The following is a 26614-nucleotide window of genomic DNA, read 5'->3' as shown; positions in this document are numbered from 1 at the left end:
TCCCTTCCCCTCAAAAAGATCCAGCAATGGCTGTAGCAGAGCAAACTTCCCAATAGCATCCCTCAACCCTGATCTGGAGTGGTGTCCACTAAGAGGGATAGACTCAGACCCTGCTGATTCAGATTCCGGCATCCTTGCTGGCCATCTCAGATTACCACTTCATTTCTCATAAGTCACCATAAGGAGGTTGCAGCAAAGAATCCTGTGGCACCTTATAGACTAACAGACGTTTTGGAGCATGAGCTTTCGTGGGTGAATACCCACTTCCTCAGATGCATGGGATGCATCTGAGGAAGTGGGTATTCACCCACAAAAGCTCATGCTCCAAAACGTCTGTTAGTCTATAAGGTGCCACAGGATTCTTTGCTGCTTTTACAGATCCAGACTAACACGGCTACCCTCTGATACATAAGGAGGTTGCTTTTAATTACTACTGACCTGGCTGGATACTAACCTGTTACCTAGAGGTGAAAGGCTCCATATTATCTTCCCAGCGATCCCTCAGAACCATCTTATCTTCAGCACTTACATACTTTACATTTTAAAGGCAAGTGTTTGTCTAATTTCATGGCATCTGCGACTGCTGAGTATAAAAGGCTTAAATGGCAAAGATACCAGTCTTCCAGTTCTGCAAATAATGAAAGAAAGTTAGTCTGATTATATTGTGTAGTGGTTCCTGACCGACTCTCTGTCCACTAGTGTGGTGTATCTCTGCTTAGCCAGTGGTCACCAAACTGTGGGGTGTGCCCCCCTAAGGGGGGCATGGAGGAATGTTCAGGGAGTCATAGAGGGGCCTGGGCCAGTCCCCAAAGGAGGGGCAGGGAGGGAGCGCCACCCAGCCACAGCCGCAGCTCCCAGACCCAGAACCCTGCCCAGCCTCGCCTCCAGTCCCAACTCCTGTCCCCATCCCCGGCCCCAGCCTCGGCCCCCAGCTGCAGCTTCACTCCCGACCCTGGCTCCCAGCCCCAGCTGCAGCCCCCGTCTTGATCCACTTACCCATGACTATGCCCCTCCCCCAGCCGCAGCCGCCCTTCCAGCCCTAGCTCCCAGGAGATCATAGCCAAGGGCAAGGGGGGGAGCAACTGTGAAAAGTTTGGGGACCACTGGCCTAACCCATTTGCAGATACTCTTCTAAAACTATCTCTGTGCCATTGACAATAGGTATAAATACCACCCAAGCTGCAAACCCTAGTCATAGTCAGATACGAAAAGAATCTTTAAAGCAACTTCTTCCTTGAGACTCTTTTTTTTGATAGTAGCTCTTCCTTGCCTTTTGTTCAACCTTCAGAACTTTGTACCATTCCATACTTATAGATTGGTTCCACTCTCATATGTTCACCTGTTCTCTGTCCTTCTGTTCTATGGCATCCCCACAAGGTTTATGTTCTTTTCTATATCCCTTAATTTCACTTTTATCTTAGTTACCACTTTTATGCTGATACACAACTAGAGACAGTTTTGGACAACTTAAATAAATCTTCCCTGTTCACTTTCTCTCTCTGCCTGTCTTGATAAGTTAAACTTGTGTTTTCATCTCAGCTTCCTTAAGATCAATCTCTACTTTCTTTTTCTCTATACTCCAGTTTCCATTTGCCTTCCTTGTACCTTGGCAACATCCTTGAATTGATCTGAACCTCCCAGCTTTGTAAATATTCCTACTGAGATAGTCAGGTTGGTCACTTCTCCATCCCTTCCCACAATTTTGCCACTGTTCATGCAAGAGCCTTCTTCACTACAGATCTAACAGTTTGGAACAAACTTCTCTTTTATCTGTGCTTCATCACTGCTAGCACTCATTCCAAATCTCAGCTGAAAAAGAAATACATTCTCCTCCATGCATGTGGTTCTCATTTCTCTTTTTCTGTGCTGCTGTGCATTATTTAACCCTCCAATTGTTTTATTTACAGTGACTCTGCAAAGCCTTTTAATATACACATTTGTGCATCATCTTTCATAAAAACCGTACTTGCATTACCTTAGAATATCGTTGGATTTTGAGTTTGCCAGTTGGATCACAGCTTAAATTTTAACATTAAAAAAATTGCTAAAGCAGGTATATTATTGACATCTAATGAAAAAGCCACATCATTGAGATATCTCCTTTTGTATGTGTCACTGTGCTAGGTGGCCAGGGCTGACTGAAAATTTAGTGGTAAGGTACAAACAGGCAGGACACTTGTGAACAAGTAAATGTTATGGTTTCCGAAATCATGGAATATATATTTTAACTCCCTTCATCCCTTCAGGTTTTGTCAGAGTGTTGCCTACTTCCAAACGGTCCCAACGGAAGTGAACTCCAGACAATTACTCAGGTCTATGGTAAGCAACTGAAACTTTATACCAGCCAGAGCAGGGTAAATGGTCTTTAGTCCAAATGCAAATCAGGCCCTGTAGCTTCTGCTTCCTGATCGCTATTGGTCATGACCCTTTCAGTGAATTTCAGTTGTGCTTCCCACTGCCCAGTGTCAGCAACCATCAGGGAATGTATATTTGGTTTGCAAGCTCTGGGTCAGGCTTTCTTGGGTACCAATCTGAAACTCCTGTTGAAGTCTATCATTGTATTGCAGTAAGACCTGGGAGCCCATGGACAACGACCCCATTGTGCTAGGCACTGTACAAAAACTAAACCAAAAAAATGGTCCCTGCCTCAAAGGGATTCCAGTGTAAATAATGGGTGAGAAAAATTAAGTAAGCCAATGGGTGTTGCCATATGTATATGAGGTAGAAATGGTTTCCTCTCTGCTCTGGGGTAATATGTAGAAAATAGAATGTAGAAGAGAGTTGAGGATGACAGAAGGAAAGAGAAATAAAGTCCCATTCACATTTCATATATACAGTCATAACCAGAGAAGATAACTTACAATTAAAGATGTTACAGTTAAAGAGAAACAGCCTCAGGAAGGAAGGGGTGGAATGGGGGCAGGGCCTGGAGGGGCACAGGGGTTGAATATCCACCAGGATCTGAGTAAGTCGGTGTCTATGGTGTTGCAGAGCCACTGAAATCAACTCTATACTACCTGAAGACTTCCTGTTAATGGGAATCCTCAACTGTCCATTGAGGACAGTGGTTTTGCCTTGCTGAGGCAGTGCGAGAAAGCTGCGGATAGGGCCCAATATTTCTGTATCAGTATTGGCCACCCAGTCACGGTATTGCTAAATGTCTTCCAGATGGTGGGTAGTAAGATTTTTCTGGGAGAGAGGGCAGGTTGTAACACACACAATATATATTTTAAATATAGCATTACAATTGTAATTATAGTCGGTGTTGATGTGTAGCACACATATTGTAGACCCTTATTTTCAGGGTTATTTATTTTATTTAAAAAAAACAATCCATAATCACTTTTTGAGTTGAAAATTCTTGTGCATGGTCCTAGCCCAGAGGGAACTGTCTTGGGAGAAGTTTGAAGAAAATTCTTTCCACAGTTTTTGAGTTACTCAAATATAACCATGGAGGTTTGGATTCAGATTTTTGTTGCACTTGTATAACTCAAAAATAGCTTTGCTTTAAAACTTCTAAATTAACCCTGCTTAACTTTTCAACTTGTCACCTATGCTACTATATGGCTTATAAAATTTTAAAGCTAATAATATAACAAATTCAAATAATGATACTTCAGATATTCAAATGCATCTTGGGAGGAATAAACTATAGGAGTCACAGTATGTAGTTACTGAAGGAAGAATGGCTGCATGCTTTAAAGAATGTGTTCTTACTGGTCTGAAATTGGCCTGATTGTTTCCAGTTTTAAAAGCTAAGCAGGTCTGGATCTGGTTAATACGTAGATTTGTAGGTTGCACCATCTGGAATTAGCTGATGTTCTGGGCTCATTCCATTTTTTGTTATAGTAATAGGCCATTTTAGCCCTGGTCTACACTATGAGTTTAGGTCGAATTTAGCAGCATTACATTGATTTAACCCTGCACCCGTCCACATGATGATGCCGTTTTTTTGACAAAGGGCTCTTAAAATCCATTTCTGTACTCCTCTCCCGATGAGGGGATTAGCACTGAAATCGACCTTGCCAGATTGAATTTGGGGTAGTGTGGTCACAATTCGACGGTATTGGCCTCCGGGAGCTATCCCAGAGTGCTCCATTGTGACCGCTCTGGACAGCGCTCTCAACTCAGATGCACTGGCCAAGTAGACAGGAAAATCTCTGCAAACTTTTGAATTTCATTTCCTGTTTGGCCAGCGTTGCAATCTGCAGGTGAGTGCAGATCTCATCAGCAAAGGTGACCATGATGGAGTCCCAGAACCGCAAAAGAGCCCCAGCTTGGACTGAGCAGGAGGTATGGGATCTGATCACTGTATGGGGAGATGAATCCATGCTATCAGAACTCCGTTCCAAAAGACGAAATGCTCAAACATTTGAAAAAATCTCCAAGGGCATGAAGGACAGAGGCTATAACAGGGACCCGCAGCAGTGCTGCGTGAAACATAAGGAATTGAGGCAAGCCTACCAAAAAACCAGAGAGGCAAACAGCCACTCTGGGTCAGAGCTCCAGACATGCTGCTTCTATGATGAGCTGCACGCCATCCTAGGGGGTGCCCTTACACTACCCCTATGCTTTGACTCCATGGAGTAGCACACAACAGGGATGCAGGTTTTGGGGATGAGGAAGATGAGGAGGAGGAGGTTGAAGATAGCTCACAGCAAGCAAATGGAGAAACTGTTTTCCCTGACAGCCAGGAACTGTTTTGACCCTGGACCTGGAATCAGTAACCCCCGTACCCACCCAAGGCTGCCTCCCGGACCCACCAGGTGGAGAAGGGACCTCTGATGAGTGTATCTTTGTAAATATTATACATGGTTTAAAAGCAAGCGTGTTTAATGATTAATTTGCCCTGGCATTCGCGGCCAGTACAGCTACTGGAAAAGTCTGTCTGGGGATGGAGTGGAAATCTCCAGGGACATCGCCATAAAGCTCTCCTGGATGTACTCCCAAAGCCTTTTCAAAAGGTTTCTGGAGAGGGCAGCCTTATTCTATCCTCCATGGTAGGACACTTTACCACGCCAGGCCAGTAGCACATAGTCGGGAATCATTGCATAACACAGCGTATGGTCCCGGTGTTAGCTGGCATTCAAACAACATCTATTCTTTATCTCTCAGTGTTATCCTCGGGAGAGTGATATTGTTCATGGTCACCTGGTTGAAATAGGGTGATTTTATTAAGGGGACATTCAGAGGTGCCCATTCCTGCTGGGCTGTTTGCCTGTGGCTGAACAGAAATGTCCCCCACTGTTAGCCATGCGGTGCAGGGAGGGGTGAAGCAATCATCTCAGAGAATTGGGTGTGTGTGTAGGGGAGGTTAACCCGCATGTTAACCCAAAATCCTCAGCCCCTTCTTTTAAATTGCCAACCCATTTTAAATGGCCAACCTAATGGCTGCTTGGTATGGGAAATGAGGGTGCTGCTGTTTGAAACTATTCCCACATGTTATGAAGGTTGAAGAAGCCAAAAGACTTTAGTCTTATCATGGCTGCCTGCAAGCCGAATTCTGTTGCCCAGCCCTGCATGAGTGATCTCTCACATCAAACCCGCATACCCTCAGTAAGAGGCAAAATGCGACCTTGTACTGAAAGCCCATGTGCTATGTAATGTTAGCAAAGTTTACTATGAAAGAGTCTCTAGACCCCCAAAGACCCCCATTGTTCTCTAAAATGTGTCTTTTTAACTACCACTCTCCCTTTTTTGTCTCCACCAACTGCAAATGTTTCAATGCTCGCCTATCTTCTCCTTCCCTGAGGCTAGTGAAGATTAGAAGGTGAAAAAAATGCACTCACGATGAAATGTTCTCTGAGCTCATGCAGTCCTCCCACACTGAAAGAACCCAGCAGAATGCGTGCAGGCATACATCAGAATCCAGGAAAGCACAATATGAACGCGAGGACAGGAGGCGGGCTGAAGATAATAAGTGGAGGGCTGAAGATGATAGATGGCATGGTGACAGAAGGCAAGAGGAAATGCTGAGGCTACTGAAGGAACAAACTGATATGCTCCAGCATATGGCTGAGGTTCAGGAAAGGCAGCATGAGTACAGACCACCGCTACAACTCCTGTGTAACCAACCACCCTCCTCCCCAAGTTCCTTAGCCTTCTGACCCAGACACCCAAGAACATGGTTGGGGGCCTCCAAGCTAATATATCCCAGAAAGATGCTTGATTTTTTTTGCAACAGTGCTACACTGTTGACTCATATTTAGCTTGTGATCCACTATGACCCCCAGATCCTTTTCTGTAGTACTCTTTCCTAGGCAGTCATTTCCTGTTTTGGATGTGTGCAACTGATCATTCCTTCCTAAGTGAAGTACTTTGCATTTGTCTTTACTGAATTTCATCCTATATACTTCAGACCATTTCTCTAGTTTGTCCAGATCATTTTGAATTTTAATCCTCTCCTCCAAAGCACTTGCAAACCCTCCTAGCTTTGTATCATCCTCAAACTTTATATGTGTATTCTCTATGCCATTATCTGAATCAGGGGTGGGCAAACTTTTTGGCCTGAGGGCCACATCAGGGTTGCACAACTGTATGGAGGGCTGGGTAGGGAAGGCTGTGCCTCCCAAAACAGCCTGGCCTCTGCCCCCTTTCTGCCCCCTCCCACTTTCCACCCCGACTGCCCCCTTCAGAACTCCCAGACCATCCAATCCCCACTGCTCCTTGTCCCTGACCGCCCTGTCCTGGGACCCTGCCCCCTATCCAACCCCCCTGCTCCCTGTCCCCTGACTGCCCCAACCCCTATCCACACCCCCGCCTCTTGACAGCCCCCACGGGCCTCCCAACCCCTATCCAACCACCCTCTGCTCCTTGTCCCCTGACCACCCCCTCCCGGGACCCCCCACCCCTAACTGTCCCCCAAGATCCCATCCCCTTATCCAGCCCTCCGCTCCCCGTCCCCTGACTGCCCTCCTGACCCCAATCCATATCCCTGCCCCCTGACAGGCCCCCCGGGACTCCCACTCCCAACCATCCTTGTTTCCCATCCGCTGACCACTCCCAAGAACTTCTACCCCATCCAACCTCCCCCTCCTCCTTGACTGCCCCCCAGAGACCTCTGCTCCCTTATCCAACTCCCCTGCTCCCCGCCCATTTACCAGCAGCAGGAGCTCACAACTACGACACCCGGCCAGAGCCAGCTGTGCTTCCCACACTGCCCAGTGGGAGTGGTGGGCCAGAGCATGGCCTGCATGGCAGTGTGGCTGTGGGGGAGGGGAAACAGCGGGGGAGGGGCTGGGGACTAGGCTCCCTGGCCAGGAGCTCAGGGGCCAAGCAGGATGGTCCCACGGGCTGGATGTGGAAGTCTGCCCACATCTCATCTAAATCATTGATGAAGATATTGAACAGAACCGGACCCAGAACTGATCCCTGTGGGACCCCACTTGATGTGCCATTCCAGTTTGACTGTGGACCACTGATAAGTACTCTCTGGAACAGTTTTCCAACCAGTTATGCAACTGCCTTATAGTAGCTCCATCTAGGTTGTATTTCCCTAGTTTGTTTATGAGAAGGTCATGCAAGACAGTATCAAAAGCCATACTAAAATCAAGATATACCACATTTACCACTTCCCCACTATCCACAAGACTTGTTACCCTCTCAAGGAAATCTGCTGGGTTGGTTTGACATGATTTGTTCTTGTCTGCATGAATTTGTCTGTTACTTATTGCCGTTAGTGGAGGCATCATAAGGAGAAGGCATCAGCAATTAAGTGATGTTAGTGCTCCCTCCTGTACTAGACTTCCCCCTCAACATGGCTTCATGCTGCTGTCACCTGTGGCTGATGTTCTGGGCCAGCTAGGGGATAGTGAGTCAGCTGCCCTAACGCATATAGCAGAGCAGCAGGAGGTGGCCATCTTCTAAGACAGTAGCAGCTGTCCTGGCACCACCAATGAGCAGAGGGGTCAAGTAGTGAAGGAAAGTGAAGACTGAGGAGGAAGAGTAAGAGTAGTGCCATCGAATGTGCTCCTTTTCCCTTGGTATTAGGCCTGGGCCCTTGAGTGAAATGAGCTCCAGACATTGCTGCCTTTGGCTCAACCTCTGTACTTGGTAGAAGTGACCATGAAAGTGAGGAGGAAAGTCCATTGCAGTCCATTTTATGCCTGGGGCAGCACAAAAGATAAAATCAATGCTGATGAGAAGGAAGCTAGGAAGACTTCGAGAGCCCAGCCACATGACCAAATGCAGCTATCCTCCAACATAAGCCAGACACTGTCAATGTGTGGGGAGACATCCAGGAATTTTCTTTCTTATTTAATGATAAAAAAAAAAAGAGAATGTTCTCTGTTTTAACTGTAATGGAAAAACTGGATCTCTAGTTCTCAGTTTGAAAGGAAAACACTGTTCTATGGAAGTGCTGTACTAAAGGTAGGTTGTGTGGGTATGTTTGGCTGTTCCCTTTTCTCCTAGGGATTCTATAGCTTCTTTCATTCTTCACTTCTCTCATATTACAGAAAGAAGGTAATTTTTCCCAGCCATTTACTAAAACTCATTAAAGACCAAAAAGAACAAACAATGCTACTCCTCAGAGACTACCATTCAAAGTCACTCTACAATTCTCTGCTCTAATACTTGAGACAAATTAATTATTCCTTAGTGAAAAGTGTATAATTCCTATTCTTCATTTTTGGGGTGGGGGTGGGGAATAATAATAGGAAGTTTATATCTGAGTGGAAAGCTGTCTGTGCTGAAGGGAAATGAGAAAAAATGTGTGCTCTGAGAGAAGTAAAAGCAATTATTCTAATAATAATTCTAGGGATATTAATGTTTTTTAAAATAGATTGCTTTCAAATAAACATTGAAATTGAAGCAATAGGAGAGGCTGGTTTATTTATTAATCACTCCAAAAGTGCATTCTTCTAAATGAACAACGGCATGATCAACTTCACTGGCACATATTAAATTTAGTTAAAAACAACTTGCAAGTGTCTAAAAACTTTTGTAACCAGAGACTAATTTGTTTAACACGTTGAAAATGTTCTGTGGATGTGAAGAACTGCATATTAAACTTCAAAGTAAAATGCTCCAGAGATTACACCATCTTAGACAGCACATTGGAAAGGCCTTCATACATTAAACAAAGGATTTTTAATTCTCCTATATTTTGAATACTTGTCAGTCTTTGAGCCATGTCCCTTCAAGCGCAGGACTGTAAACTGTCAGCTGAGGTGTGATGTCCAAGTCTGAGGCCTAGACCACAATTTGAAAGGGTCTAGCTTTTCTCTTTCATCTCTATTAATTAATCCTGTCTCTGTTTGCCCAGCCTACATTGCTGTTGACATCACCTTTTCCATAAGCTTTAAAGAGTCCCCAGAGAGATCTACTGCAGAACAAAAACTGGACAGAGACTACATTTGGAAACCATTTTATTTCTCAATTACCAACCAAAACGTATGGAAAAGATTTACACCCTGATTTTCACAATAATTATCCTTTGAAAGGTTGGAAATAAATGGCTTGATCTTTGGAATCATTAGTTACCATACCAGATGTAATTGGTGTAAACTAATGAGTTTACTGGCTGACTGACCATTAATTACAGATTAAAGTAAAACCTCCAGCCAATCAGAAACCAGTTTACTTATAAAAGTACAGTATACTATTAAAAAACAATATGTTTCTAAGTAAGCAGCTTTATGATTAGCAGAAGCCAGTAACACAAGCCTGTTTAAAGCTATTAAATGCACCTTTTAAATAATGGTACACTGTGCAACTGTCACTCTCCTACCCCAGTGTCCATCAGAGAAACTTAAAGAAACCACATCATTAATTATCCAGGGTAATAAAAATCAACTGTTTGGGGCCTGATCAAGTAGGTATATCCCTAGCCCCTCCAAGTCAAACAAGCTCTGAAAGGCTGGAGATCCTAGCTGTAAAGTTGGATAATTGCTACAGGGGAGAATTTGGTCTTCTGTGAGACCAGTGTATGGACTGAAAGTTACTCATTATGGTTTGATCAGCTCTGGGTGTGAAGTGAGAAGGGACAATGGTGAGAGCCTAGCCTACGGACAAAAGCAGGTTTAATATTTCCTTGCATTGAGGACTGCTCTAATGTTTGGTAATGGAGGCAAGTGTTACTGTGTTGCCAATCCAAGTGCTCAAAAATCAGGAGTCCAGACCCAGAATATTATGAGATTGGCTTAAAAATCATGAGTTTTTAAAAAATCATAAATATGGGAGTCTTTTAATTTGCCTTTTGGTTTTGAGCCTTTAGGGTTAACTTTCATAAGCTTTTTTTCCAGCAACCATCAGTGCTAGAAATGTCCATTTAAAAAAAAGCAAGCCAAGATTCTCATTCAATCTTGTCTTCAGGGCCTGGGGCTTTAAGAAAAGCATCAACTATTGCAAGACTTGCGATAAAATCATGATTGTTGACAATACTTAGCTTCTTTCCACCCCTATCATACCTGTGAATTGCAAGGGTCATGGAGGGTGCTCAGTGGAGTCAGATACTGTCCCTAGGAAGAGTCTAGCAATGTAATGTGTAATCTGGCATTCTGCCATTGTTTACGTGGAGTAGTAAGTACCTTCTGCAGCTCAGCAGTCCAGGTAACCTCAAGGTTTCCATGGAGCTCATAGCTGCAGAGGCTCATTTTGCCTGGGTTACGGGGTTCCCCCTCTTTGAAATTTATATCCTGCATTCAGATCGGGGCTTACTTCTGATAAATGCTAGGGTTGTAGGTGGCCATTCTTCTTTGACAAAGTTCATTGACATTAGAAATGTAAGATTGGTAAATTAAAGAGGAGGAGAATGATGGTATTTCTTTTTTAATCCAGTAACTGAAGAGTTAATTAGTTCATACATTGCCTGCACATGTTTAAAGATGAGTTCATGCATTTGCTGAGCTCCTATTTGTTGGAAGTGTCTGGGGTCAAGTAGCGGTGAAAGTTGTTTTCTGAGCTCTGCCCTTGGAAGTTAATTCAGAGCTGTGCTGAGTGCCGTTAGGGAGAGCAGGTCCTGGGAACAGTGAATTGCTGGTTTGATATCGAGGTCCTTGGAATATCCTTTGAGTTTAAAAGATTAGGAGTTTGTTAAGGAAATCCTAGCAAGCGCTTCATGATAGGTATTGTGCCATGTAATATTGCTTTGAGAAAAAAATGCATTGGCATATTCAGGTCATTAAGATATCTGATTGGCGCTTAGGTGCTTTATAGTATTAAAATAAAGAAAAAATACATTTTAAGGCCTCAGTCATGCAATCAGATCTGCTAGTGAGGATCTTTATACCCATATACAGTTTCACTGAATTTAATGGGACTCCATGGGGGCATAAGGCGCCATTGATGCAGGTCACATTGCAGTAGGGTGACCAGATGTCCCAATTTTATAGAGACAATCCTGATTTTGGGGTCTTTTTCTTATATAGGCTCCTATTACCCTCCACCCGTCTTGATTTTTCACACTTGCTCTCTGGTCACCCAGACTCTCGGCCATTCAGTCTAAAACTAGGGGCCAGGTTGGAACTTCCACAGCAGAAGAACAGAGAGCCCAGGAAGGGTAACCTTTCATAGGCCTGGTCTACACTACGCTGTTAAACCGATTTTAACAGCGTTAAAGATTTAACGCAGCACCCGTCCACACTAACTGTTCTTTATATCGATTTAAAGGGCTCTTTAAATCAATTTCTGTACTCCTACAAAACGAGAGGAGTAACGCTAAAATTGATATTACTATATCGGATTAGGGTTAGTGTGGACGCAAAATGACGTTATTGGCCTCATTATTTTACAGTAGCTACCCACAGTGCACCGTTCCAGAAATCAACGCTAGCCTTGGACCATGGACGCACACCACCGAATTAATGTGCCTAGTGTGGACGCGCACAATCGACTTTATAATATCTGTTTTATAAAATCGGTTTAAGCTAATTCGAATTTATCCTGTAGTGCAGACGTAGCCATAGTTTCCTAATAACTTTCCCTTTAGAAATGGAGAGTTATTCAAGAATCATGAAAAAGACAGAAGTTGTGATCTCTAAACCCTGCAGATCCTGTGAATTCAAAGGGAAAGTTATCACCAACCCCATCAAGGACTTCCCACTCCTCCAGCTCCACAATTGTTTTAGGAACAAAATTGCAATTGTCTGATCTTCCCACACTTGTGTAATATCCCTCTCTTCAAACAGAGCTAGGAGCAAAGTAAGTATTATTGCTGGAAGGAGAAACATTAATTCCTACAAGGATACCTGTAGGAAACATTATATGGATAGTCCAGCTCCCCAATCCTTGTGGAATGAGGGGAGAGAGGGAAAGAGGAGGAATGGGTTTGTGGAAGGCCACAGAAAGGGGACATGCAGGCCCTATTTCTTCTCTTCCATATACTCCACCTACTGGAAACATTGTGCTTCATCTTTTTCATAGAAATACAGTGTATTTTTAAGCTGTACTTAATGAATAAACTTTTCTGAGTGGATGAGCCACAAAATAAATCTGTTCCTTAAGCTGAGCAGAATTCAGATATTCAGTAGTGGTAAATGAGCAACTGTCACTTTACTGCACCAACAAACATCATGCAAAATGTTTCCATTTTTATTAGTCATTTAGTAAAATAGAAATAAAGTAATTGTACCAGAATAGTGTCACAGGATCCATGGCACCTGCTTTAAAAATAATCTTTTGGAGTTGTCTTCATGGTTACTTTCAAGAAATGCCTTACCAAGGCTGTAGCATTTATCTAGCAGCAGGAAACCATTATCCAATGACAACATTCTATTCCATTAACATTAGATCTTAATTGTAAGATTGTTTATAAGACTGTTCGAAGCTACAGAATTATAATAAAATGACAGTGTTGTTGTTATGAAATGTTCAGTCAAGTTCTCAAGAACAATTTAGGGAAAAGAGGGCGTTTTCTTTTTTAAATAAACAATGCAATATTTTGTATGCAGGAAATATTCATATATACTAGACATATAATAAATGCAATTGGAGAAATAACCATTAAGGAGTTAACTTTAAATAAGTTGAGTCTAATAAACCATCTCTGTGATGTATGATATCTCTAAAAATTGAATAGCGAGCTTAAGAACTTGTGCAATTTTTCCAGAAAGCAATGTTGCGATAAATAAAATAGAGAAATCATAATAATGAAAACATATTTGTCTAATACAGAGGTAGGCAACCCTATGGAACATGTGCCAAAGGCGGCATGTGAGCTGATTTTCATTGGCACTCAAACTGCCCAGGTCCTGGCCATCAGTCTGGGAGGGCTCTGCATTTTAATTTAATTTTAAATGAAGCTTCTTAAACATTTTTAAAACCTTATTTACTTTACATAAAACAATAGTTTAGTTATATATAATAGACTTATAGAAAGAGACCATCTAAATATGTTAAAATGTATTACTGGCATGCAAAACCTTAAATCAGAGTGAATAAATGAAGACTCGGCACACCTCTTCTCAAAGGTTGCTGACCCCTGGTCTAATAGAATCCACCATAAGAAAAAAGTGAACAGGGTAAATATTGCAAACTTGAGATATGATGAACGTAGCCACAGAATGAAAGAATTGTTGGTCATTATTATTTTATATCCAGTTAAGGGAACTTAAAATAACAGTTGTGTTATAATTACTTGGATATGATGTACATTTTCTGTAAAAGACAAGTAACTAGGCTGCTCAATTTCTTTATTTTTGTAACCCTCTCTCTCTTCCCCGGATGTGCTGCCCCTTATATTAAAACACAACTTTAAACTGAGCCAGAAATCATACTTTTTAGCTTATATTGAGTTCCAAACTTTGTCTGACTTCTTAGGAATAAGACCTAGAGTCATAATCTCATCATAAATGATCATCAGGAGGACATAGGAAGCATTCAAACATATTAGCTGAAAATGATTACTCACGGAAATATTATAACATACAACAAAATCCACTGGAACCTTGGGTCTTGGACTCCCTTTGAAGGTCTATTTTTTGGTGGGGTGGGAATGGCTCAAGTCAAGTATTCCTCCATATGTTTAAGATAGCTCAAACAGGCCATCAGTAAGTGTCCTATATACTGATAGGTAAGAAATCCATTGTGGACCTCCTCCTCCTATAAATTGCAGTGATTCTAGAAGTTATCAAAACTTCACCACAGTGTCATTCCCTGACTGAGTTGCTAGCCAGCAGATATTCTAATCATAGTGTAGGATTTATTATTGGACAGAACTGATAAGAAGGAATTTCAATGCTACCTCCATGTTATTTATTTAGATAGACACCATCAAAAAGTAACACGTATGACTGAATTTTCCTTTGAGTACAACTTCTATTTATTTTTTAATATTTGAAACTTACTTGGAAGAAATATTCATAAAAGCAAGAGTTATTTTTATTTTTCCTATGTAACAAACTATTTCCAGGATGGTGTTGTTTAATAACTTCCCTCTGGGCATATTTTCTGAAATCATACCAAACTACATTGCGAAACAACAGAAATCAAAATCCAAAGTATCCTTAGGATGTATTCCAACATTTGGATTGCGGGGGGGTGTGGGGGGTGGGAAGGAGGAAACCTGGCTTTTGACTAATGAGATTTTTAAAATGGCTATAGAAAATATTGTTATCTTGGAGTAGGGAACATTTAATATATTTTCAGTGATATGATTTATTTTCAGAAGTATAAATGATGGCATTATAAATGTACCCCTGCATTTAGCAAACACATTTCAGTCAATTAAGTTAGCCACTCTTTTTTTTTTAAAATCTCTTATCTTGTTATTCTTTTTATTCTGTAAATATAAAGTATTTCATAGGCAGAGTCTGTCTATCTTTCAGATATTTAGACAGCCCTGAATTGTGCTGTTTTCTTTGAGAGTCTTTAGGTAAAACAACTATTTTTCTTCAAAAGTAAATTCAGTATACATTTATATTTAAAAATATTTTATAATTAAGTTTTTCTTTTTCAAGATGACATTTGAGTGACAGGAGTGTCCTCTAACCAGTTTTATATTTATGAATAAAAAATTGCTATCACAATGAGTGATCACAAAAATTAACTGTAAACACATTTTATAATTATATAAATTGCCTAACCTAACTTGCAAAGAACTGTCTTGTTTTATTACAATCCAATAAAATGGCTCATGTTCAATCCATTTTAAGTTTTCAATTGTAAGGTAATACGGTGCAGTTAACTTATTATTAAATATGTCTATGCTGGTAGTTTCAAAGGGCCTATAATTTTAAATATAATAGAATTTCAAACTCTGATTATATCTACTTAGACTCTGTTAACAGAACTCTCCACTTTACTGGAGGTGATGATCGCATAGCAATTCTTTAACTAGTCTTGTGTGCATTTCTATTTGGTTAGGCCCAAATCCTTAAAGAATTTTAGGGGCTTAACTCACATTGATTTGTATTGCCTGATTCATGAGGAGTATTTACTTGTACTTACTGTGCAGTAGCTTCAAAGGGTTTTTCCTCTGAATCAGGCCCAGTAGTAAAGTTGTCAGTAGAATGAGGCACACACGAGAAACAATCTATCATGTATTATTTGATTAGTAATGTTATAAACTTTATTAGCAAAACAAACACTGTAATACAGCAAAGAAGACAGAGACAATATAAAATGGCCAGCACTGGCATACTCACATCACCCCTTTTGGGGAACGCCCGGTATCCATGAGATCATCCGTGTGTTCCACTGCCCTTAAGCTGTGTAACATCCTTCACAAGTGGTACACTAACGCCCACCATACTTTGTGCACATTCAATGATGTTTTCAACTTTTTCTTTCCTTATACCACACCTTGATAATATTGGGGTCCCCATCTTTGACAGATCAATTAATCTCTTACACATTATATTCATTAACATTTACATCAGATAGTTGCCATAGTACACCTGCAGTTAATACATTTAAGTTTCAGTTAAGCTCAACATCCTTTTAAACTTTCCCTAAGATTCCAAAGGAATACTTTTTCAGTACCTCACTTCACCTTTTCTCATTATGTACCACTTCTGTTCACTGTAATACTTACCTTGTGACGTAAGGTCAAACTAATTGGTTAAATATAACTAATTTAGTAACTTCCCACATCATTATAACCATTTTATATCCAGGCCTTATCTATGCTAAATGAATTGTCATACAGTCCTGAGGCCTGTAGGCCCTTGTGTTACAACCTTATAAAACCTATTTATTAATTTATAAATGGCTCTTACATATATGGCTGGCTACCATTTCAATATATTTGAGGATCTGGGCTTAGTGCAAGTAACTGCAAATAATTTTATTCCTGGCAATGTCATTTTAAAGGCAGATGCTTTATCAAATTAGCTGGCTTCACCTCTTCCTAAAGTGACTCCTATATAATATATATATATTTGTGCAATTTGTATTTGACTTTTGTACTAAGCTGTGGATCCAATGATGGTGATATGAGAGCCATATCTTGTAAATTCTTACCTATATGACTAGTTCTCACTGACTGATTTCCATGGGATTCTCTACTCTTGTGGGTAATGTTATTCATGTGACTAAGGAGTTGAAGAACAAAATCCCTATTCATTTTCTAAAAATAGTTCAACTTGCTATTTAGAGCAGATAGCATGGGCTAGTGGTTAGAGGAAGGTGCTGAAAGTTGTATGGACTTTCTCTTCAGCTCTGTTGGACTCTTTTCTGGTCTTTTGCTCTTTCTCCCATCAGTAGAAACTGGACAGTAATACCAACTCTACTAGGCTTACTTCAGTAAGGTTTTAAAATTCTTTGAGATCCTAGAATGGAAGGGGCTATATTAATCGAAAGTAGTAGTATTTAAAAATAGCAAGTGGCAGTTATTTTCACTGCAGCCTCCAGAGTGAGGGGATTGAAGGGTTTGCTTTAAGGGTTGGGTTGCTTGTCCAAGAGGTATAGATTGGAAGAGACAGAGAATAGCAGGGGTGCAACAAGGAGGATCTCTCCATGAAGTTGCCACTTCAGTGGTTCAGGAACCTAAGGGAAAAGAAATAAGATAGCTGAATGGCCACAGGATTCTGCAAAGGTGAGAGACAGAAGAGAGGCTCATTCCATGGAATGGAGAGGAACTCCACTCTCTGGATTCGGCACTCTCTGGATACTATCTCACTGGCATGGAAATAATGTCAACCTTAGTTAAGCCCTTCTCAGCCATTCAGGTAGCAGCTTTCTTGCAAGCCACTTTAGGAGTCTCTCTCCCTGACTCTTAAAATGCCATGTTATCAGCAGCCAGGTTTTTATTTTGTGTTGTGTATATTATTTATTCAGTCACAGTTAAGAGTCTTCTAGGTAGAATCATGACAGGTGAATTGAAACATTGTGAACTCAACACACCTGAAGTCAATGGTCATATTTATGCCCACTGTTGAAAAATACCATTACACAGAACTATATTAACTTACCATAGAAACACCTCAGCTAATAACAGAGTATGTTGAACTAATTACATTGTGACACACAATGAAAAATATAGCAGCGAAGGTGACAGTTCAGCAACAGCAGATGCTGCACAAAAGAAAAATTAGAATATTATTATTCTGCAAAATGCTCTTAGTTAAGGTGATTTTTAATTAATCACAACTGGTGAAAATATTATAGAAAATACAGAGTTGAATATATTGTAACAGGTGTTTAGGAAACATCTTTAAAACCTTAAATGGTCTAGAACTTGGCAGCTTGGGAGAGTGTCTCTCACTTTATAAAACACCATTACGTTTAAGACTGGTAAACTCATCAGAGTCAATAACAGAGCTTTCTTGGTTCAAACAAACACAAACAAACAAAAAAAAAGCCTTTCCCTATGAGAAACCCTTCTTATGGGTCCACCTGAGTCTGAATTTGGTGTAACCCTCAGGACCTACAGATTTAGATAATTAAGATTTTGATTTTATTTTAGCTTTGGTTCTGTCTGTACTGCTATTAGCAGAGCATAGGCAAATGGCAATTGTTGATATCTGTAATGTTCCCTGTCACTTTAAGTTTTAAATTGTACCAGAACCCAAATGACAAATATATAGTTGGAGAGAATGTATGTGTATGTATGTGGAGATATCTAGGTGATAAACTGCACAGACATGATAAAGAAATGTATCCTTCATTTTTAACCACATCCCTTGTCCACTTCCTACTAAGGTTCCTATTCTTCAATGAGCTCCCAGTCAAGTGTTGTATGTATGCTCTGGAAATGCATAGTGAAAGATTCCCTACATTTAAATTGTACCTCTGATTTTTAAGTATAATATTTAATAGCTATGTCATCAAAAATAATAACTGTTTTCCTATAGATTTTTTTTTAATCTAAACATTTTTCTATCTAAATTCTAACTTAATCCAATTAAGGCCAAGATGCAGAAATAAAGGACACCTATAGGTGGCGCTGTGGTTAAAGTACACCTGGATTTTGATTACAGTGACGTTTACTTTTTGCTCATTCGAAGTAGGGTGACCAGATGTCCCGATTGTATAGAGACAGTCCCGATTTTTGGGTCTTTTTCTTATAAAGGCTCCTATTACCCTCTACCCCCTGTCCCGATTTTTCACACATGCTGTCTGGTTACTCTAACTCAAAGAGATAACACAGTTTTCATATTAGTACAAATACTACACCATCTGCAGATAAATACCCCCAACTAAAATCTTCTCACAGACATATGTGAATGTATCACTTCTAAATTAGTTTTACAGAAACAGCTCTAAGATTCTGTATTGCCCTGGGCACTGTTAGTCACACACTGTGGCATCACTAAACATTTTACTGCCCAAAGCAACCAACTGCTTCACCTGATGAGGTAGGCCTTGGACACTTACGACTAAATGTTCATTTCATTCTAACGTTGGGATATTTTTAAAAGGTACCTTACATATTGCTACTAATTGTGCCTTATTAAAAACCTGGATTTAACTCTGACCAGCATAAATCTGGTGTTCTGACTTTAATTATTGTTGTTTATGTCAAATCCTAAAAGAGGAATTTGAGATTATAAACTTTGTATGCTGAATAAATGAATCCTATATATCTGATTATTTATCTCACTCTTTTAGCTGTGTTTAGCTCTGTAAAGCATATTGCCATGCACTGTGTGAGACTATACTAGATAAGAGACTAAACCTGAAAGAAGTTACCCCTAGACTCCCATTACTTGCAGGGATTACTGTTTGCAAGAATAGAACCCCCAAAATTGTGTTGTATTATATGTCAGTGGTTTTCAATCTTTTTCATTTGTGGACCCCTAAAAAAATAAAAAAATGAATGGAGGTGTGGACCCCATTGGAAATCTTAAACATAGCGTGCAGACCCTTAGGGGTCTGCAGATCACTAATTGAAAACCACTGTTATATTTAAAGCTTCTTTCATTACTAATTTTTAGTTGCAGTCCCCCACCCCATATTTGCCTGTGTTGTGTGCAATGCTGGGGACTTGGGAACTGTGCAATTAATATTTAACTTTTCCACTATGTATAGCTACTGAATATTAGTTCCTCTAATTGGCTTTCATACTGTTTGGGTTTCTTTTTTAGAGCAGCGGTACCACCTTTCAAGTGGCACACTGTGCAGTTAACCGCCAGCCAAGTGTAGAACATATTCCCCCCCCTTTAAACCTTTATGAAGTATTAATACTGTTTTATATAGTGGCATTCATTTTTTAAGTAGAAGTTCCCACTGATTTCAGTAGGGAGTACTTAAAAATCAAGGGCTTGATATGGTCTATCCTACTGGCAGAATTAGAGAGCCACTTTACTCGCAACTCCCCTCCCCCTCTTTTCCTTATCAAAGAGTCAAATTCTGGCCTCCGATACACACCTTTCATGGGGAGCTGTGTGGGTATAGAATATGGTCCCAAGTGCCTGCTGTAATTTCTGAACAGAAGTATCTGGATAAACTAGATTAGGACTTGATCCTGCAGCCTTTAATGCCGAAGTAAGAGAATTGTCTCTTTAGTGATCATGTGTACCCTAGCCCCCTCCGCTTCATTTAAAGGAGAAGAGTAATATTACCCACCCCATGTAAAGTGCTTAGGCAGAAGAGCTCTAAATATAACCCCATGCCAGAGGAAAGCCTAACAGTTGGCGTGGGGGCATTTGTTGTACAGATACTAAAGGACAGGAAGGGACACTTAAAGAGGACCTACTGCAACCTGTTCCCAGGGGGGTCGCTATGCGATCAAAAATGACTCTCAAGTTCCCGAAGGGCCGCGGGGGGGTAAGGAAGGGGCAGTATGAGCCCCCCCCCCCGAGCCGACAGCACAGTCACTGAGGGCAGGGGACGCTCAGTACCCCCCAGTGACACTGGTCAGCAGCACCAAGCACGGCCTCGCCTCGCTCCCTAGCCAAGCCAGGCTGCTGCTTCCCACCTGACTCCCTCCCTCCTCTCGCTGCCCCTTCCCCCCCTCTCGCCTTCGCTCATTCCTTTGCCTCGGCGGGGATTGGCAGGTTTTATTATTCCGCCTGAACAAGCCGGGGGCGGATTGGCTGCGCGCGGCTGACGGTGGGAGCAGAGCCGGGATGTAGTTGGGATTTTGCTCTGTCAGTAACACATGTGGATGGGCGGCGGAAAGAGACGTGCACGGAGAGGGGGCCTCCCTGCGAGTCCTGCCAGCGCTGCCGCCACGGAACCCCAGCGGTAGCAGCAGCGGCGGCTCCTCCTCGCCCCGGCCCTCTCCTGCTGCCTGTGAGCTGGGCTCCGAGGCGCTTTCCCGGGCTGCGGGCGGTTGGTTCTCTGCTGCAGGAGGCTCCGGACCCGGCCAAGGAGGGTGGAGGTTGAGGGCGGGGGGAGCGATACAAAGTGAAGCCACATTGCCAAACTTACCCAGCGATTGCGGCGGCGCCCTGCGCCGACAGCCCAGCGGCCGGGACTGAGCGCCGCGGCTCCCCTCCAGGAAGCGGGGGCTGGAGGGAGGACTCTGCCGCGCGGCTCTCGTCTGTAATTGCCAGCCGGGCTGCTACTGACGGGGGTGGGGGGCTCTGCAGGCGGACGCGAGCCCCAGCCTGCGAGCATTGTGTTTGGTTCTTTGCAAGAAAACCTCCTTCCCCCCCCGACACACCAGCCTGTAAACCAGAGCGACGCTGCTCCCCGACCTCTTGCAATATAGAGGGGAAACAGGTAAGGAGGTTCCCTTTTGCACGTCCCTCTCCCACCGTCTCGCATTTCGAGTAAACTCAATCGGTCGCCTTAGATGAGGAGGGTGCCTGTAAACTCTGGGGGAGCCGAGCAGCGGCCGGGCCGGACGCACTGTAGCTGTCTCTGCTTACAAAAGGCTCCTTGGCGTCTGCTTTTCCCTCTTCCTGGCTGCTAAAGGAAAAGAGCTTTGCCTGCCTCTGTAGTGAACTGAGGGGAAGAGGAGGGTGTGAGGACCCGCCACCCGCTCTCTTTGTAGTAAATACTATGTTGAAACAGTGGCAGGAAAGATCAAAGTGAGCTCCCTAATTCTCTCCTTTCCAATTCCTTGCCTACCCCCCTCCCTCCGTCTTTTGTTTCAATCCAGGAGAAATCCGGTGAATCACCTAATTAAAACCAAGACATGAATTAAGCATTCGTTTTTTTTTTTTAAACTACAAATTGCCAGCTCTGCGCTTGTCCCTCCCTTGGTCTCCATTAAAAAACACCAGAGACATTGTTAAAAGGGGGGTTATTTTGCCTCTAGCTGCCAGCTCTGCTTTCTATTTCACTGACTCTATCCCAGGACCTAAATTGCTTGGCTATGTAATTACTAGAGTAAGCCTATTTAAGTTAAAAGCTTCCCCCCCCCCAACTCTAAATGAAACTTGATGAGGGCCCGTCCTTAGTTATCAGGGGAGTCACTTTCTGGTCAGTCCTCTTGATTCATCTCTTTTAGATTTAATCAGCATTAAGGTATTGCTTGTCCTTAAGAGCTTTAGCTTAATGGGGTTACTGGATGCCTTTCTCAGTGTAACGTTTCCTTTTTTAAAATACAGTATATATTCTCCGTTCAACAAGACTGGGGAAAGGCAGCTTGAAGTCTTGGGTTTTTAAGAGATCTGAAGTGATTTAAAACGTTTAAAAAAAAAAAGGTTTAAAGTCTCAAAGCAGGAAATGCAGCTTTGATTAGGTTATGGATAGAAACTTAACAAAAGGCAATTCCTTGAGCAAATGTATCAGAAATCAATTTACATAAAGGTATATGATGCATTCAGATAAATGCAATGCTAATGGCTTTTAGAGTGGTTCTCTTTTCAAAGTCTCAGGGTTTTTGTTACAGCTTAATTGGTGCAGTTCTTCTGGTTTATTGTGCGGTCACTGGACAGAAGTTCAGGAACTCTTTCTGGGGAAATGTGTGCTTAAAATCGGCCTATTTAAGGAATGTAAGTTCTGGCTCCCCTGTAGCCAAGTTGGGCCGGTGGGCAGGAAAAGTTCGCCCTCCCTCCTTTGGAGGTATCGGTCTGAATGGCTTTAGCAGATAGCCAGATGCCTCGATATGAGCACATACGGTTTACAAAGGACAAAGACAAAACATACTGCTTAATTGGCAGTAAATAACTTGATCTGTTTATACTATAAATGACTAGTGGAACACTAGGAGCTTATTGGACTCTAGATTGGAGGCAACAAATTAATCGGTTTAGAATAAGCTTTATGAATTGATTCCTATATTATCTCCCAGTTGTCCCGCTTGTAAAAAACATTTATTCGAAAGTGAAAAAAACACTTAGCAGTTTTGGAGGCAGCCATGCTCCAGCCTGAGTGTGGTGCACTTGAATGTTCTGGTCTTTTGTATTAGTGGTAAACTTTTTTCCTTTTTGGCGTAACAAAGGTTTAGCATTTAAATTGCTGATCAAGGGCAGATTAGCGAGACAAAAGTGGAGAGTGTTTGTATAGGAGTTCTAATGTTCAATTATCCTTTATTCAGGCCAGTGTCTTAAAAAACCCAGAGACAACACTCCACTGATCTCCTAAATAAAAACGAGATCTGGGACAATCATGGAGCCGGCATTACAATGGCTTGGAGATTTGAAAAACCAGTTTCACAACTTTTCACGCTGCCCATATCTCTCCTTTAGCACAAAACCCTGAACTGTTTCCCAACTTGTGAACTGCAGTTGCATTTCCCAGAGCTCTGCCTGCTCGGGGAACATGGCTTCAGCAGAGCTGCGGGCCAATTTGCTTTTCGCGTCCATTCTCCCTTTTTCCTGTCAATCGGGCTGGACCCTGGGACTCCAGGTGGGGTACGAAGTTCGGTGCATGTTGCCCAATGTGCACGTGCATTTGGGGTGCACCAGAGCCTCGTTTTAAGAGAGTGACAGCAGTAAAGCTCAGGCCACCGGTGACGAGTTGGGAGGGAGGCAGGCCCGTGGATCCAGAACAAAGCCCCAGACGAGTAACGGAGTGTGCTTTTGCATCATCCCCCCCTCTGTTGCCCCCAGCACCGGGAAGGGCATGGATACGATTCATGACTTGGAGTTAACCACCTTCCACCTCCCTCCCCCCCCTTCCTCTGCTCCTTACACAGACCATGGTGAACCCGGGCAGCAGCTCGCAACCTCCCCCGGTCACTGCTGGCTCCCTCTCGTGGAAAAGATGCGCAGGCTGCGGGGGGAAGATCGCGGATCGCTTCTTGCTCTACGCCATGGACAGCTACTGGCACAGCCGATGCCTGAAGTGCTCCTGCTGCCAGGCTCAGCTTGGGGATATCGGCACTTCCTGTTACACCAAGAGCGGTATGATCCTGTGCAGAAACGACTACATCAGGTGAGAGAGAGGAGGCTGCACAAAGGGGGCGGGCAGGAGCAACTCTGTACCTGCACGCAGGATAGCAGAGGAGAGGTCAGGCTAGTTCTTGCAATCAGAGACACAGATTGGTCTGTGCTTGACTTCGGGGGGAAGGAGGGTAAAATCTCGAATAGTTCTGGCTCTTTCTCCAGCCATGGTTTGGGCTGGCCAGGAAAAAGGAGAGATTAGAGGCCCTGTAATTTTAAAGTGCTTGTCAGCACAAAACAAGTCCTAACTAAAAATAAACAGCAATCAGAGAGGCTAAAATAATCTGCTTTGTTGTAGTGGTGAAGTGTGAATTTCTAAACTGTAAATGTTAAAATCCTGGGCTTGAATAAGGCTGCGGTAGAGGTGCTAAATAATAAAATGCCTGCCTTTTAGTATCTGATTAATTATGATATTTACATAAGCACCTTTAAACTCCTTTGAGTGGAAACAGAATGACTCATTCTCTGTTCTCTTTGTAAAAGAGCTGATTACTGTCAGTTGAAGGGCCAGAGATTCTACTTATAGCTAAAAAAAAACAGTGGTAATGTTTGTCTTCACATTGTTATAGAGAGGCTTTGAACTCGCATTTCTCTAACTTTCAGTATAGAAAAAGCTGGGAGAATCTAAGGGAAGTGATTTCCCTCATTTTAAATAGTTCATATGCCTCAGATTTGGGGGACAGCTGGGGAACTAAACCCCATTAATCTTATATCAGTTGAAGTACAGTACAGTATCCTGTCCAACAGGTTTCAGTGCAATGAATGGAAACAATTCAGGAGGTCAGGTGCCTATAGGATCTTTTCAGGTGAACTCAAGCTCCTTAAACTCATTAATTTAAAAGGAGGCATTTTGAAGGATTACACATTTAATTTGAGTAAATGCTTTGATAGACTGATGCACATGAATGCTTTAAGGAGAGGTTCTGTTTCAATATCCAGTAATTAAAAAACACAAAAAGCCAAGCCCCTATATTCTGGCATAAGAGAAATTTCTAGTTAAGACAGTTGTTTTGTTTAAATGCTTTTGACTTTTAATTTACTGTAAATGTCAAGAGTTACTCCAGGTTTATTTTTCAGTAAAGGTTGAAAAGTTTTCCTCCCCCACGTGTAAGTCATTTGGCTATAAATATTCCAAGTTTGTTTTTAATGAAACACTTACCTTGTACTCCAAATTATGAGAGATCTGGATGTAGCACTGTGCTGAATTTGTGGGAATACTTTCTGGGAGACCTCATTAACTTAAAATAATGGATTAAAAGGATGCTTATTTATTCTGATAATGAAACCTCTGTCCTGTTATAGGCCTGCATCCTCATTCTGTTAAATAGAAGAAATACAGCTATAGATGTTTGAGGGATTAATTTCATTTTTTTGTAACTAAATGTTAAGAAATTAGCACATGCAGGTTTATAATGGTGCTTTCTGGTCCTCTTCTGAAGCAACAGTATAAGCCTGGCAGAACTGTAATTAAATAGAGCAGAACCGTGTTAAGAAAAGAGGTTTGTTTAAAGTGGAAAAATTGACACTACCATTCAGATGCACTGAATGGTACAGATTCATCTCTCAACCAAGGCCATCAAACAAACCTTCACTTCTGATTACTACTAATTAAAAAGAGAAGATACACCCCCTGTATCCCCAAGGCAAGTTCAGGCATGCTTATTGGAATCTCCTCCTGTTCTGTGTGGCTGTAATTTAATACCCACTATTCTAATGTAGGTGATTATTAATGTTTTTATCAGGTGAGGGTTTTGAATTGATCTCCTTGTTCCATCACTTGGGTCCTCTCTGGAGCTGTGTAATTTGACTTACCAAACGAACACCTCTCAATTGAAAGGGGCTCCCTGAAACTTGAACTGGATAGTATATGCAAAGACGGTTCAGAAAGCCTTGCATTAGGCTAGAGGACTTGGTTGCTAAAAATCAAGATCCTTGTTTACCTGGGCTTCACAGCCGTCTTCCACGTGGGACCACAACTGCTTGCTGGTGTAACTGACTCCTCTTCCTCTCCCTACCTTGCAGTTTTGAATGGGTGTCGCTAGATTGGCAGCGTTCTGCAAGTGTCTGTGGGGCCCTCTCCGATTGCTGTGGGGGGAGCTTGCAACCACTCCCTTATCTGAGGCCAAATCCATAGGCACAACTCTTAATTGGAGCCACAGGAGAAAATTAGACGTGAATCACAATGAAAAGAGGATTGATTAGCCCAGCAGCCGCCACGTGAAAGGGGCTGGGGGCTTTTAAACTGTCTGACGTGAGGGGCTGTGATTTTCGAAAACAGCCCTCTAAGGATCTAAGCTGCGGCAGCTTTCACTGAAGGCCGGCTGGCCTGGCTGGGGAGGTGGGAATGCAGCCCCCGCTCGCCTGTGCAGGGAGGGGAGTGCGCAGCCCTCCCCACTTTAAGATTCCAGATAAAGCAGCAGCGTGGCAGTGAATCCACTAATTAAAAGCTTTAATTAGTGTCTCCTCCATTTTCTCTTCGTAGTGATAGGTTTTATCTAATGAGATCTGGTCCCTGGCTTAGATCTCCTCGGAATGACGTGTCCGAAATGAATGAGAGCCGCGTCGCAAACAAAACATTTAATTAACAAAATTGGCCTCTAACGTGGGGGAAAAAGGTGGGGGGAGGATTAACCAGGTTCTTCTTAAAGGGGCAGCGCCTGCAAATCCTCCCCTGGCCAAATGGCTCATGCATTGCCCCCCGCCTTTCGCCCTCGCTCGAGGGCTGTGGGGAATGGGTGACTTGTCTCTCTCCCAGGTAGGCGAGGAAGGGACACAAGGATCAAAGCAGAGAAAGGGGAACCTCTCCGCGAGGACTCTCTCCACGTGTGGCACCCTCCCCCCACCACAATTCCTTTCCCAGCATGAATCCCCGCAGCTCATACGTTCAGACAAGTTAACCGGGCCGGGTTTGCAAGAAGAGTTGAAGGAAACCTGCCCGGCCTCCACGGGGCCAC

At 42.5% G+C, this 26614-nt stretch overlaps 1 protein-coding gene across 1 annotated transcript in view; it reads left to right on the top strand.

Moving 5' to 3' along the window:
- The first annotated feature begins 20463 nt into the window (after nt 1–20463).
- The window catches only part of LMO4 (LIM domain only 4), a 17181-nt gene continuing 11030 nt past the window's right edge, over nt 20464–26614 (top strand). Inside the window, exons 1-2 of the mRNA XM_030573251.1 lie at nt 20464–21048; nt 23414–23652. Coding sequence (XP_030429111.1) covers nt 23417–23652 — 236 coding nt within the window. The 5' untranslated portion in view covers nt 20464–21048; nt 23414–23416. The remainder of the gene's footprint in view (nt 21049–23413; nt 23653–26614) is intronic.

This window comes from Gopherus evgoodei, chromosome 8 (genome assembly GCF_007399415.2).
Source record: "Gopherus evgoodei ecotype Sinaloan lineage chromosome 8, rGopEvg1_v1.p, whole genome shotgun sequence".
Taxonomy (NCBI): Eukaryota; Metazoa; Chordata; order Testudines; family Testudinidae; genus Gopherus; species Gopherus evgoodei.
This window is presented reverse-complemented; position numbering and strand designations above follow the sequence as displayed.